Source organism: Mesoplodon densirostris, chromosome 19, assembly GCF_025265405.1.
Source record: "Mesoplodon densirostris isolate mMesDen1 chromosome 19, mMesDen1 primary haplotype, whole genome shotgun sequence".
Classification (NCBI taxonomy): domain Eukaryota; kingdom Metazoa; phylum Chordata; class Mammalia; order Artiodactyla; family Ziphiidae; genus Mesoplodon; species Mesoplodon densirostris.
The window spans coordinates 9,780,120-9,795,045 of NC_082679.1; the positions used below are offsets into that span (position 1 = coordinate 9,780,120).

The window sequence follows — 14,926 nt, forward strand, 5'->3', positions numbered from 1 at the left end:
TTAGCATTTATAAAAACTGGCAGATTTATTCCACAGGGGCCCATTTTCAAGAAGCTAAAGGTGAAGGTGGGAGAGGGGAGGTTTCCTCCCCTTTTCCTTTCCCCCTCATCTTTTTTTCCCCAGGGGGTAAAAATGGCCTGGACCCCAAAACCTACCGAAATAAAAAACCAAAAAACTGAGGTTCCAAAAAGTTACAGCATCTTAATTCCTCATAGAAAAGGGGAAGGAGCCAGAGGGAAGGGAGGTCCCTGGGGTGGGGGGAGGTGCCCCCAGCCTGATGGGACAACCCCCCTTAAATAGCTGTCCCAAGTGGGACAAGCCAGGGGCACAGCATTTAAAAACTCCCCACATCCCATTTTATCAAAACCAAAGAGAAAAAACATTTCCTCCCCCCCAAACCTAAATATATATATATACTTTTTTTTCTTAAAAAACAAAACTTCAAAGGCATTAAGCGTTAAAGTGAATCTAGAACAAGGGAATGTGAAATTCCCACCTTCCTTCCCCCTTACTGTGGGGTTAATTGGTACATCCCCAGCAGAGGAACCAGCCCCAAGGGGATGGCAGAGGGGAAGGACCAAAGGGAGCAAAGGGTGGGGGCCTCCCCAGCCAATCAGCAGCCAGTATGGGTGTGGGCATGGTGCCAGGGAAGCCACACCCCCTTGGAATTTTCCAAGTAAGATAGGGAGTGGGGAAGACGCATTCCTGTGTAGTCTTCAGCCAATTCCAAGTCAAGTCGAGGCAGGGAAAGCAGGGTGACAGGCGGAGGGCGTGTGCGGAAAGGAGAAACTGCATCTTCTGGGGCCCTGTGGTCAGGGGGAGCCCCGCTTCCTCAGCTCCTGGACAAAGGCTGGAAGGAAACTGGGCAGAGGTCAGGGGCAGAGCTTCTTCCCCCTTCCCTTCCAAAACAGGGCTTTCCAAGGGACATGATGCCTCCAAAATAAATAAATGTTTAAAATAAAAAACCACCTCACCTTCAATTATTTCCTCTTTCACTTTCTGCAGTTCCTTCCTCACCTCTTCCAGAAGCTCCTGAAAATGATGGGGTACCAATCAGGAAGGGTACTTGGACTTGCAAAAGCGAATCCCCCCTTTCTTAATGACTGAGGGGCCAAAGGAAGGAGGTTCAAGACCCCTATTACACACACACCATGACATCACTGGCAAGGCCACAAAGTGAGAATTCTAGGGGAGAATTCTGGATCCTTGGAGCCAGAAGGAAAGTACTGGAGAACATCCAGTACCAAGGCTGGCAAATACATTGCAGTCTCCTGCCACCTCCAATTGGTGATAAATGTCTGGGGCCAGTGTACTGAAGAGGATTCTGGGTACTCAACAGGAGTGAGTCCAGTGATAAGATTAGTAAGATCTGTCATGGGCACTGGATAAGATGGTTATGGTGTCTGTGTCATCCCTGACATGATCCAATCTCTCCATTTCTCAGACTGGAAAACTGAGGTTCCCAAGGCCTTTTCTAGAGTCACATGGCAGGTCAGTGGCAGAGTCTGACCCAGATCTCCTTTCTATCCCCTGGACCTCACTCCCAGTCCTTTCCCCAAGCTACCTGTTTCACCCTCTCCAGGTCTGACTCATCACTGGAGCTGGGCGTAGAGGGTTGGGCCTCGGAAGTGGTCACTGAAGAAGATGACTTCATCCTGGGAGAGTTGGTGTGGTTTGGGGCGGAAATGAGGTTAGAGAGAGGGTCTGCCTCCCCTGCCTCCCATTCCAGGGGTCACACTGTGTTCCTCCCTACAAATTTGGCAAATTCAACTATTTTGGGGGGTGGGGCCCCAGTATTGATGGCCCACCTTGGCAAGGTTGTGCTGTTCTTCTCCCAGGGTCTCCGCACAGATTCTGGGGGACAGGCAATAAATCAAAAAGATCAGGGACAAGGAATGCCCTGCCTCAATCTTTCTCCCCGAGCCTCATCAGCCCCTGTTCAAAGAACCATCTCAGGAGACTACAATCCCCAGCATTGTTGTACAGACTCTCCCATCAAGGTGTGTTATATGTGAGAAGCGGGCATCCTGGGACTTGTAGTTCCTGTGATAGACTGGGCTCTCACTCACCACTGTGGGCTGGGACTCTGGCCTCTGGCTCCTCCTGCTGGTGGGAAATAAAACTGTCATGAGCCAAGGGCTTCCCTGGTGGCGCAGTGGTTAAGAATCCACCTGCCAATGCAGGGAACACGGGTTTGAGCCCTGGTCCGGGAAGAACGCACGTGCCACGGAGCAACTAAGCCCGTGTGCCACAACTACTGAGCCTGCACTCTAGAGCCCGAAAGCCACAGCTATTGAGCCCATGAGCCACAACTACTGAAGCCCGTGCTCCGCGACAAGAGAAGCCACGGCAATGAGAAGCCTGCGCACCGCCACCAAGAGTAGCCCCCGCTCGGCACAACTAGAGAAAGCCCGGGGGCAGCAACAAAGACCCAACACAGCCAAAAATAAATAAATAAATTAAAAAAAAAAGACACTGTCATGAGCCAGCCCCCCATCCCCCCGACGCCGCACCTCTGCTCATTTTCCTCCTCCACCTTCAAACCTAGCCCATCCCTATCACAGCCCCCTCCCCAATATTCCTACGCAAACGGTACATCCTAAGGGGTATATGGACGGAAGAGCCCCTGACTCACATTGGCAGATTCATCCTTGGCGGTTTTCTCCCCAACCTGTGTGGCTTTCCTTCTGTAAGAGAGAAAGGCAAAAACAGATGGCTTCAGCCCTCCCTCAGCCACTCAACAATTCCCTTCCTCAGAGCTCTGGAAAGGTGGATTCTAGCGTGCAGACTTCTGGAGTTTGTCAAGGCTAAGAAAATTGTAGTTTTAGAAGTTAAAGAGAGTGCTGCTCTCGAACTGGGGTGGGGCTTTCCGATTCCCATGTTTGGGAGTCACACAATTCTAAGGGCGGAGTTCCCAGGTTCTGAGGCAGGATCTCCTAAGGTCCTAGAATTCTGGGGTTTAGAACATTCCAGAGGCTACCTGGGTGGTTGCAAACCTCAGCCATCTCAGGAGAATGCAACCCCCACCATTATATCCCAAACCTGGCTATCAAAGGGCGAACTTTCACCCAAAGAAACCAACTAACTGGGAATCTGAGCCCTCCCCCAACCCGGCCCTACTGAACAGGAATCTCCAGGTGATAATTGCTGGTCTGAGGGGTGTGTTCCAAGGGCTTTCTGCGGCTATTGAGGGCTCCAGGCTCAGGCTCACCTCCGGGCCAGCATGGCATTCATCTCTTCCATGAGCCCCCCGCCCGTGCTTCGACTGCTCTCAACTTTGGGGGCCAAGGGCCCCCCTGAGGCCTCCTCCTGCTGGAGAAATTATAAAGAGGTGGGGGCTTTATGGGCGGGCCTCCTGGCCTTCCAGCCCTCCTGTGAGGCTCCCAGGCAACTCTGGCCTCATCCCATTATAATATCAGGCCCCGTCACCCCACACCCGCCATGCCTGCCCCCTCACCTTGCTGACTTTCCTGAGTTTGGCTCCGGCAATGGCTGCGGCCAGGCCGGGGGCCCCAGTCCCTCCACCACTGGGGCCTTGTGCTGTAGGGAGAGGGGGTGCAGGGGGTGGGCCTCCCCCTGCTCCATGCCCCCCAGCAGAGATCCCCGAGGAGGAGAGACCAGGGGGTGGGGGGGGACCCGGAGGAGGGGGAGGTCCTGGTGGCGGCGGTGGTCCCCCAGCTAGGGGAGCAGGTGGACCTCCTGTAAGAAACACGAAAAAGGAGGGGTGCTGAGAGAGAAGCCTTATTCTCTGTTGTCCGGCTGGCCCACCCCCTCCTCTGGGGTGGTCACCCGAGCCCGGAGGCCATTCGAGCAGTCACCTGCGTTGGAGACCCTGCGTTCCCGCTCCATGAGCTCCGACTGCTGCTGCCTGGGGAGGGAAGGCGAGCTACCATCACTGAGAGCCCCAGGCTGGGCAGCAACTTCCCGGATCGCCCCTCAGAGGTCTCCGGCCAGGCTGGCTCCTAAGCCCCACTCGTGTCCTCCATTCCCCAGGGGCCAGGAAAGGGTTGCAGGGGGAGGACAGAGCAAGAGGCGAGCCATCTAGTCATCAGACTGTCAAGAACACCAGGGTTACAGAACACCCAAGACCCCTTAGACCACCAAATTCCGGACTCTGGGAATCCGGGGGACCAGGATTTGAAGGGTCAGGGGGTTCTGCAACTCTGGGTGTCAGGAGTTTTTCAAACTCCAGGAGGTAGGGGGTTTCTGAAAGATGGCCATTTCTAGTCCCCTGGGAGTTAGAACATTCTGAAAACTGCAAGTTGGAGAGGTTTGAACTCTAGGAGTCAGGGGTTCTGGAACAACCTAGAACTCCGGCAGCAGTAAGGTTCCCCACCCAGGGACTGGCCCCACCTTTTCTGTTGCTCCATCTCCTCTGGGGAGGGGCCGTTCTGGACAGACCAGGTGGGAGGTGCTGTAGGCGGTGCCGGCGGGGGCGGAGGCCCACCTCCTGGAAGGTGAGAGTAAAGGCTGCTGAGTCACCCGGGAAGCCAGCGCCACCCCTCGGCACGTTCCCTCGGCTCTCCTGGGCCTCCCAGGGACTCTGCCATGAGGGGTCCGCACGAGCTTCCCCTGACTGAGCTGATGTGAGGTTGGTGCTGGGAGGATGCCCAGGTCACAGGCGGGACAGCAAAGGCCCAGAGAGGGGAGCCACTTGCCCCAAGTCCTGCAGACCCGAATTTGCAGGAACAAGACTTGAATTCAGGCCCACTCCAGCATCCAGGCTCTTAACGCACCTGTCACAGCCGCTCAGACTGCCCCACCTGAAGACCCAGGAAAGGCTGAGAGCCTCTTCCTCACCCCCACTCAGGCCTCTGGCTCCCATGTATTTTCCTGTGCCTCGGACAAGCAAGCCCCTCCCCACTAGCACTGAAGCCGCTCCAGGAAGCAAACACCTCCGCCATTTGGTGATTTGTGACCCCAGATGCACAGCCGTCACCTAAAGCCTCGCTCCTCAAAGTGTACTGTTTATGGACCGGTAGCCTTGGCGTCACCAGGGAGCTTGTTAGAAGTACAGAGGCTCGGGCCCCGGCCAACCCAACTGAATTGGAATCTGCGTTTTTCCTAGATGATTCGTGGGCACATTCCAGTTTAAGAAATACCAACTGGAGGTTTTTTCTTAATATTGTTGCCTGAAAACTAACCGATGATGACATAAGTCAGTGTAATGGTTACCTGGGGAAAGGGCACAAGGAACTTTCTGGAGGCTGGAAATATCTATATCTTGATCTGGGAGGTCACACAGGAGTGTGCATGTGTAAAAATTCCTGGAGCAAAATGTACTCTTAGGAACCATGCGTTTTATATGTGGGTGCACTTGGGGCACACAGGAACCCACAAAATCCTCATCATAATTCTCCACAGAAGTTGTGAATTGGCCCCATTTTCAGATGAGTAAACTGAGGCCAGGTGGTAAAGTGGCGGCCCCAGGCCACACGGCAGGGCTCAGTGGTCCCCTGCCCACTCTCTCTAACCTTCCAATGCCTCTAGGGCGCTGGCCATGCCGGCGGCAAACTGGGTTGCATCCTCCTTGCTGCCGAAGTTGAGGCCCCAGACCTGGCGGGCGTCACGCCACTGGTGGAAGTTGGGGGTGGCCTGGTTATACTTGACACCCCGGACGATGGCACAGTTGATGACCACCTGGCAGGGGGGGAAATGTGGGTGAGGAGTGGTGGGGTGCAGCGGGCAGAAGGGGCGGGGAGGGAAGCCTCACCTGCTGGTCTGGCTGCATCTTCCGGCCGACCACCCGGAAGGAGTTGGCAGTGGGGTTGTGATAGATCTGGACGCGGCTGAAGGCCTGGGGGCCCGTGCCAGCAGGCAGCCATCGCTTGTTGCTGTCATCATAGAGCATCACAGTGGCCCGGCTGGAGCAGACAACCGTCTCACTGCCCGGAGGGAGGAAAGGGGAGAGAGGCCAGTTAGCTGAGGAAGGGAGCCTGGCACCCTTCCTCCAGGGGCCGGTCACCTTCTCCATCTGGGCCCCCCTGGGAGATTTGAAGACACAAAGACAGTGTGAGAGGAAGAGGGACCCATGGAGAGGCAGAGGAAGACAGGCAGACGGGGAGAGAGGGCTGGGGACAGACCCTCGAAGAGACCCAGACAGGGAGACTGGGAGAGAAAAGACAGACGGGACAGAGAGACAGACAGACTGGGAGAGTCAGACAAAGAGACAAACAGGGGATGTGAGACAGACAAGGAAAGAGACAGTCAGATGGGGGGAAAGAAGACAGGAAGAGGAAGAGTCAGACAGACTGGAAGAGACAAACATACAGACTGATGCAGAGAGAGCTGAGAAAGGAATCACACCGACAAAGCGGAGACAGACTGAAAGACAGACAGACAGAGGAGTAGTGGGGGGAAACAGATGGAAAGGCAGGGAGCAGAGAGATACAGAAATGGAGATACAGGCAGGTGGAAAAAGACAAAGAGATGGACAGAGAGACTGAGGCAGAGAGATGCAGAGTGACAGCTGGAGGAGGGGGCCGGGGAGAAGCGGATGGAAGGGGCGGGGCAGGAGCTCTGAGCAGTACTGGGAACCAGCCCCTGCCTGGTGCCCTTGGAGCCTGTTTCCCCATCTCCGCTGGGGTGCTCGGAGCCCCCCCTTCCCCCAACCACCTCTCCCCACTCTGGAGGAGGAAGCTGAGGCTCAGGGAGGGGAAGGGTGAAGCTTGCAGCAAGTTGGGGACCAAGGCTAGATCTCAGGCTCTTCCACTTCCTGCTGCTCATCCCATCCCTCCGGCCCCCCTGGCGCCAACGGCCATCAGTGGACACTCCCTGCTCCATGTCAGGCAGGGACCCAGACAGCCCCGGCCCCACCCTCCAGCAGGAGAGCATCACAGTGATCTGTCCTGTCCCCAGATAGTGATAATTCAAGACCAGGCCTGGGTGCCCAGAAGGAGTGCCTGCCCCAGCCTGGGGATCAGAGACTTCCTGGAGGAGGTGACATCTGACTTAGCTTTGGGGGGAGGGGGTCAGTAAACTGGTTCAGGGTTCAGGATCTGATATCCACAGATGTAGGTTCAAATTCCCGTTGGGCCACCTACTCCATATGACTCAGGCAAGCAGCCTTCCCACATGAGAGAAGGCATCTTCCTTGCTTGCAGACTGGGGAAATGACAGACCCCACCTCCCCCAGGGCAGTGGGAGAAGTAGATGAGTCTGGACATGTAAAGTGCTTGGCATGGTGCCTGGCATGTACTGAGTGCTGAGTAACTGTCAGCATCCTTTCCACGGGCACCCTGAACAGGTACCACTGGGTCCCTGGACAGCCACATCCCTCCCACCCCCTACCAGTCCTTCTGGGGAGGTTCAATGCCCTCCTCCCCAGAGTGGGGAAACTCAGGCACCCAGACAGGAAGTGACTTGCCCAAGGTCACACACAAGCCAGGGGGAAACACTGGTCCCCACCCCCACCGGCCTTTTTCCTGAAAAGAGGAAGTGGTCAGAGGTTTCCGGGGAGAGAAATTATACCCCACAATGGCTCTGTCTCTACCAGGGCTGGGGGCTGGCGCATAACACTGACAAAAGACAAGGCAGGGAAAGCCCCTCAGCAGACCCAGATCCGGGTCCCTAGGCCAGGAAGCTGAGCCCCCAGACCCTCCCCCCAGGTTTACATAATTGGGGCACCTCCTTCTTATCAGGCACTTCAGCTGCTCAGATGCCCTAAGCCCTTTCCTCAGAGTCTCTCATTTTATTCTCACTGCAGCCCTTCTAGATGGGCTATTTCATCCTCATTCTGCAAGGACTGCAAACAGAGGCCCAGAAACGTTGCGTGACTCGCCTGTGGTCACGCAGCTAGTAAGTAGCACAGCGAGGGTTTGAACCCAAGTCCACAATCCTAACCACCGGGGACTGTGTGGGCCCAACCCAAACACCAGGTGCTGTTTCCAGACAGGTGCAGCCTCAGGGGCTCTTTCTGGCTTCCACTGCCCCTGGCAGGGCAGAGTTAAGGCCTCGCCCACACCTGCCACCCACACCCAGGGCAGACTCTGCCCAGGTGCCCGGGGCCTTCGTTGCTAACCAACCCTGGCTGCACTTTGCTCTCCCAAGCGGCCCTGCCCTGCTGAGTCTCTGGACTGGCCAGAGAGCTGGATGTCTGCAGAATGACCCCAGACTGGTCTTGCCCCCCTCCAGGCTGTGGTGTCCCCATTACAGCAAAAGGATCCTGTTAAAACACAAGTCAGATCGTGCCCCTCCTCTTCTTGGAAGCTTCCGTGGCAGCTCCCACAGAATTTTTATTCTGGCCAAGTTCTCTCCAGGGCCTTCGTGATCTGTGTGATCTCTGATCTCATCCCTTCCTTCCCCCCAGCTTGCTGTTCCAGCCCCACTGGCCTCCGTGCTGCTCCTTCAACGTGCCAGACACATTCCCACCGCAGGCTGGTGCTCTTGTTCTCCCTCATCCTGGATTTCCACCTCCTTCAGGTCGCCGCTTAGCTGACACCTCTTCCAAGAAGCCCTCCCTGACTACCCTATCTGGAAAAGCTCCTCTCCCTCTCATTGCATGTCCCACGTTTCATAGCACCTGATCCCTGCCTGACAGATCCCTGTCTCCCCTACCAAAAGGTCAGGACCATGAGGGCAGGGATTTTTGTCCTTTCTGTTTTGTCCTTTCTGCTGTATCCTCAGAACCTAGAATCATGCCTAGGACACAGTAGGTATCCAAGAGTTGTTAAATTAGCCATCTGTAAAAAAGGAAAAGTTTTTAACAATGGCAGCTGACATTTATTGGTTAGCCCGTGTACCAGACATTGTTCTAGGTACTGAGCTGCAATTTCCACAGTGAACCTTGCAATGACCTCATGAGATGGACTCTGGTGCTCACCCTTTTTACAGATGAGGAACTGTGGCCACAGAGAGGTGAAGACAGTTATCCCAGGTCACGCAGCAAACAAGCAGAGGGGCTCATATTTGAACCCAAGTTCCCCCACGACCACCACCAATGTTCTTAACCTCATTTAAAGATGAGAAAACAGCTAAGCTGATTTTTTTTTTTTTTAAGGAAAGGTATAAAGTGGTGTGTATCAGTTTTTTTTTTTTTTTTTTTAAAGGTGGGGAGGATATAAATACCTCTGCACACAGAGTGGTGATATATGCAGAGGCTGCTTCTCAGGAGACTAACCGTGGCTGCCTCTGAGGCACTGGGGACCTGGGGGCCTGAGGAGGCAGGCAGGAAGTGGACATTTTGTACCGTTTACCTTCTTGAATTGCTTAATTATGACTTTTCTTTTCATTTTGTTTTAACATGGGCTGGTATTACCTATAAAAAACTAATTCATTACTTAAGTTCAAAAAATAAAACTATAAACCAGGCAAAAAGCTAGAATGGAAAAATCCCACAGCCAGGAAGCAGGGAGTGAGATGGAAATGGGGTCTGCCTAATTCCAGTGGTCTCTGGGGGTCTCATACCCTCAATTTGACATGAGAGCCTTAATCCCCAACCAGCCCAGAACTCTCCCACAAGTACTCCCATTCTGGAAAACTCTAGCATGTGGTAGATAAAAGAAGGTTCAAGTCACCCCCTCGCTGTGTGGTAAGGACTAAAAGAGATAAGAAACGCCCTAAGCACAGGACTTGGAATTTGGCAGAGGATCCATATGAGGGAGCTGAGAGGCAATATAGGAGGGAGAGAGCTTCTCATCACGGGAGGCAATCAAACATAGTCACTCTGGTTTACTCAAACCTTCTATATTAGAGGCTTGCCCCTCCTTTCACCCCTTCATCCTATAGCCCCTTAAACCGAAAAACTTGTGATCCACCCCCCAAAGCCCCAGGCACACACAACCTTTCCAAACTACAAATCTTTGAAGAAACCCTGGATAGAAACTCAGATGTAGGGTCTGCAGGGCTTGTATGGGTTCACTCTAGTCCTTCCTCCCTGACAGGCCTCAGTTCCCCATAAGTGATTAGGAAGGTAACTGGGTTCCTTTTTGTTTATCAGCATTATCTTAAGCACATTACTTGTATTTTTTTTTTAAGGCCACTAAAGGTTTGATTTTCCTTTTTCTCTAATAGTATAATACTCTGGAAAGAGGCCTGGGTTCAAATTCAGGCTTGCCCACTTCTAATCTGACTTTAATAGGCAATTTACTTAATTTCTCTGTGCCTCAGTTTTCCCATCTGGGGAAGGGGGACGGTCCTAATAGTATCAATCTCTTAGAATTGCTGTGAGGATTAAATTGAATCAGGCACCTAGTACAGTGCCTGGCACAAAGTAGATGCTTGATCAAATGGTCTCTCATTATTTAAAAAAAAATAAAAACAACAATAATAATTACTATTATTGGAAGAGGAAAGAAATGAACCAAACACTTCTTGAGTCCCTTCTGCCCTGAGATTCTCAGACCTCTGCCCCACTTCCCAGAATTCCAGCTCAGAGTCCCGGACACAGCAGACACTCAACAAATATTTGTCAAACTGGGAGAAAAGGAACTGTATCTTGTAATTTTCCATCTTAACATCCTCTCTTCCAACTGCCCCCAAGACTGTCCCCAGCCAAATCAGCCAGAAATCAGAGGATCCCATCCCCCTCCCCTCCCTCAATACTGCTTAGGAATTTCTGAGGGATCTTGGGCCAGGCCTTTCTCTCTTTGAGCCTCAGTTTCCCCAGCTGCCCCCAGACAAGGCCATGGGTCTTTCTGAATCCTTCCTAGCTGTCCTGGGAGAAGGGGCACAGCCCAGTAAGTCGGGTGTGGCCATCAGAAGGGAAGACCCCTCGGGAGGTGGGAGTAACCCTCTGGTGAGACAGGCATCAGCTCGACTTCTGCCCACCTCCCAGGAGGTGGGAGGTTTGGTCGTGGCCAGCAGTAGGGGGGCCTTGTGGGAGGGCCAGGGCCTCGGGGACTGGGGGCGGGGAGGCTGGCCCAGACATTGCTCCTGCCCTTTTACGGTCTCAGTGAGTGAAGCAGCACTAACTCGGACATCCGCCATCCGCCTTCCACCGCGCCTGGGACCGGAAACGCGGCGGGGGGGGGGGGGGGCGGGGCTGGGGGGCAGTGGGAGAGGAGAGCCCCCCAGGAAGAAGGTGAAGGAAGAGAGCCTGACTCCCGAAAACCGCCCCCTCTCCTGGGCAGACCTTGAAGGGATGTTGCTATAATGGGGGAAAGGGTAGGCAGGAAGTCTTGTGGGTGTCTGTGGGTGCCCCCTTGCTCCAAATTTTCCAGCAATCCCTTTACAGCAGAAGGAACAAATGTGCGAGGGGGATTCTCTACTGACCGTAAAAAGGAATGCCACCCTATGTCAGAGGGCAGGGGTATGGGGAATATGGGAGGATGTGGGCGCCAGGGGGTTAATCCCCAGCCGCCCCCAGGGGCCTCCCCCTTGAGCTGGGGGCTTTGGGGCAGGAAGTCTCTGAGAGCGTAGAGGAAGGGAGATAGTATTGTCAGGCTCAGGCCTCAAGGGAGAGATTATGGGGGGCCAGGGGAAAGGGAGAATAAGGGGGGGCTAGTCGGGTCCCCCAGCCGCACGGGCCCCGCCCTCAGGTGAGCCCAGGAGTTTTGAGGGAGGCCCGGGAGACAAAATCCCTGGGTCCCTTCGGCCCCCCCCAGGATTAAATTCCTGGGAAGATAGCTGGAACTCTCTGGGAAGCCTGGGTCCCTTGGCGAGAGGGCTATGACCTTGAAGCTTTGCAACGCCCCCTCCTCCAACCGCACAACTCGGGACTGCTGGGGAAGGGGGGGCGGTGTTGAGAGAAGGGGGAGGCGCCGCGGTGGGGAAAGCAGCCGGCCCACGGCGCTCTTTGCCGGCCCCTCCCCACACCAGCTGTCTCGACAGGTGAGTCAGGAAGACAAAGGCCCCCCTTCCCCCGGCTGCCGTGCCCCCTCCCTCCACAGGGCCGCGCAGGTTGGGGAGAGGGGCCGCCCTTCTGGCCCGGGGCCGGGGAGCCGCCCTCGGCCCAGAGCGCTCGCTCGGTCCTAGGCACAGCCTGTTTTAAGCAAATTGTGGGTGGGGAGCGGCGGGGGAGGGGAGTCCCAGCCAGACCCTGGAGGCTGCGTCTGGGTCCGTGGATCTGTCCACACCAACCTCCTCCACAGGAGGATGAGCCCCCCAAATTTAAGGGGTTAAGTACCCACGAAGTTAAGGAGCAAGGTCACTCTTGGGAAGACTTTTTCCAGCGCCACGTAAAAGGGGACCCCCGAAAACCAAAGTCTACGTCTCAATCTCTCTTCCAGGTCCCAAGGACCCCCCAAACCGGGCCCCCACAATCCCTCTAGGGGCCGGGTTGAGATCTGGGGGGAGTCTGAGCCCTGCCTAAATCCTGGCCTCCCTGCGGGGAGTATATGCCAACTTGAAGGTCCTCTGAAAAAGTCTTTTAAAAATTCGGGAGTCCTTGGAGCGCCCCCATATCTGAGGGCTCCCGGGTGAACCTCACCGGCACCACGCGGAGCCTTGAGAGTCAAGGGGAAGTGGTCAATATTTGGAGCTCGTCCAAGGGGGCTCGGCCTCAAATCCGAGGCTCCCAGTGCCCGGTCCCCAAATACCAGCCCGGAGCAAGCTGGGGGGAGGGGGACAAAGGCGGGGCGGGAGCTCGCGCCGGGCGGGGAAGGGTCTGAAGGCAGTTCGAGGCTCACCTCATGGCTGCTTGGCGGGCGGGCGGAGCGCCCACGGGGTAGGTGCTCCCGGGGCGCCCCTGGCTTGAGGTTCAGGGGTTCAGGGCTGGCTCCAGGTTCTGCTCAGTCTCCCCCAGGGTCCCGCCCCATAGAGTCCGGCTTCCTGGGGGGAACGTGGACAGAGCCGGGGCGGGTCCTCGGGCGCCTCCTCTCTCGGGGGCTCTGATCGGGGGTCCCGGCAGCAGAAAGGGGGTGCGGCGTCCCCTCCCCGGCGCGCCCCCTCGGCCGGCGGCGGCTACAATGTTACTCTTACTACTGTACTTCTCTCCGCTACATTTCGTTCCAAAATTCCACTCCCCGCACCCATAATGCCCTGCGCCTTAAAGGGGCCGCGGACACCTCAAGGCGGTGAGGTTGAGGGGGGTGGAGGGCGCTTAAAAGGGCAACGCGGAACCTTAGACTTCCGCTATTTCCCTCTTCCCCAACGTTACTGCATAGCGATGCACTCTGCGGGTCACCCCCCCAAATCAGAGGGGAAGTTTGTTGGAGGGGAAGGGATCCTTCCTTGATCCTTCGTTCTCTCCCACGATGGAAATTCTTAGGGGAATATCAATGGGGGCACAATTTCTTCTCACCCTCCCCATCGACTTCTCCATTTCTTTACATTCTACTCAGTTTGGGGGGGGGCGAAGAGGACCTTCTGGTCAAGCATAAGATTCTCTCAAATTTTGTCCCTTAAATCCTGCCTTCGGAGCCCTCAACGTCTCTCTCCACCAATTTATGAGGGATTCCTAAGGGGCGAACCCCCTCCCCCGCCGAAGAGCGGAATGGGTGGGGAGGGGGCCCATCCCTCTCACTGCCCCCCACCTCCGCCCGCCCTGGGAAGGTGAGGAGGAAGTGGGCCGAGGGGGCGCGGCTGGCCGCTGACTCACAGCCGCAGGGTGTGTGTGGGGCGAGGCGGGGGGGGGGAGGGCTATGGGGGGGGTGCGGCGCTGGACCTCGGTGGGAATGGGACTCCCAGTCCCTGTGTGAATAAGGCCCCTTGTCCCCTCTCCACGCACGCCCCGCCGTGACTCAGTTTCGTCTGCGGAGGATGGTGGGATCATCCAGCAATCCGAGGGAACGGAGGTGGGGGACCCTCCCTATGCCGGATCCCGGGAGCCCCCTCCCCCCACGCGCCAGATTCGGGCTGAGTCCCAACACCCTCCCAGGCTTCCGCCACTGGTCCTGCAGACTCCGCCCTACGCGACGTCACCAATATGATCACGCCCCTCTCATAGAGCGCCACCTGGCCTGGGTCAGGTGCCTTAGGCTGGGACAGGAACCTGGGCAGTCAGTTCGACATTTAGAAATGGATGAATTGAGGCCTGGAGGCAGGAAGTAAATCTGGGCTATAGCCCTCTTGCCTGAGCCACCAGGACTCCAGTGGTGCAAGTTATGAGTGTAAAACAACTCTTGGGGCCCAGCTGACTAGGTGAGGGAATCAAGATTCCCAGCCTTTTTTTTTCCAAGAGGAATCCGCTGCTGGGTGCCGTCCTGATCTCCTTCACCTCATTCTTCTAGGCATGCTCTGACATTAATTCTTCTCTGAAGAATGGAGTAATCCTCTCCCCTTCTCCACCCAACTCTGGGAGACCTTGAACCCTGATCTATGGTAGGTTATAATTGTTTCTCTGTGTGTCTCCTCAGACTGAGTTCTTTGGGGACAGAAGTAGACTTAATCAATTTCTGGGCCTTACTAACCCAGCCAGGCCCAGAACAGCAGCTCAACACACATTTACATTTATCCAACTGCATGAAAACCCCAGTTCTTTGTGACCATGGGCAAGTCCTTTCTCCTCTCTGGGTCTCAGCTTTCCCATCTGTGAAATGGGAGGGGTGGTGCTTCTGTGTGCCACCTGCACTATAGTCAGCAAACTTTTTCTATAAATGTCCAAATAGTAAATATTTTAGGCATATTAAACATAGGGCCTCTTTTGCGTATTTTTTTACAACCCTTTAAAAATGTAAAAACCATTCTTAGCTCAAGTGCTGTACAAAACAGGTAGCAAGACCCCTGCACTAGAGAAACTCTTGCATATGTACACAGGAGCCTGATCAAGGATCTTTACGGCAGCAGTGACGTAACGGCAAGAAATTGGAAACAACCTAAATACCCATCAAGAGGATGACGGATGGTGAAACCATTGCACATCTCTTGTCTGAAGTGCTGAGTAGCAGCTAAAAAGAGTGAGGTGTGTAAGTGGCATGAAAGAAGTTTCCAACACATTATTGAGTCAAAGGAAACAAATTGCCAAATGATACACAGGGTATGAAAAAAATCAAGGAGACATCTAAGGTACCATATACATGTGTGTACATGCCCAATAAAAGGTCTTGAA

The 14,926-nt window shown here is 54.9% G+C and overlaps 2 protein-coding genes across 6 annotated transcripts in view; one reads left to right on the forward strand and one right to left on the reverse strand.

Annotated features, from left to right (window-relative positions):
• On the reverse strand, positions 1–12,901 carry VASP (vasodilator stimulated phosphoprotein). 5 transcript variants are annotated; one of them, XM_060084128.1, is made up of 13 exons: positions 12,567–12,901; positions 5,714–5,885; positions 5,475–5,640; positions 4,354–4,450; positions 3,819–3,868; positions 3,458–3,699; positions 3,212–3,309; positions 2,636–2,687; positions 2,070–2,103; positions 1,809–1,854; positions 1,565–1,655; positions 975–1,032; positions 1–850 (listed from the first exon to the last, which is right to left on the reverse strand). In XM_060084128.1, exons 1-13 carry the CDS (start codon positions 12,569–12,571, stop codon positions 813–815), a joined length of 1,149 nt encoding a protein of 382 aa, XP_059940111.1. In that variant the 5' UTR covers positions 12,572–12,901; the 3' UTR covers positions 1–812. The 5 variants fall into 5 exon arrangements, with proteins under 5 accessions (XP_059940111.1, XP_059940109.1, XP_059940112.1 ...); XM_060084126.1 differs by having other exon boundaries at positions 2,070–2,106; XM_060084129.1 differs by having other exon boundaries at positions 1–861; positions 2,070–2,106; positions 3,212–3,312.
• The window catches only part of RTN2 (reticulon 2), a 17,113-nt gene continuing 13,883 nt past the window's right edge, over positions 11,697–14,926 (forward strand). The window contains exons 1-2 of the mRNA XM_060084116.1: positions 11,697–11,769; positions 14,109–14,199. The gene's annotated coding sequence lies outside the window, so the exon portion shown is untranslated. The remainder of the gene's footprint in view (positions 11,770–14,108; positions 14,200–14,926) is intronic.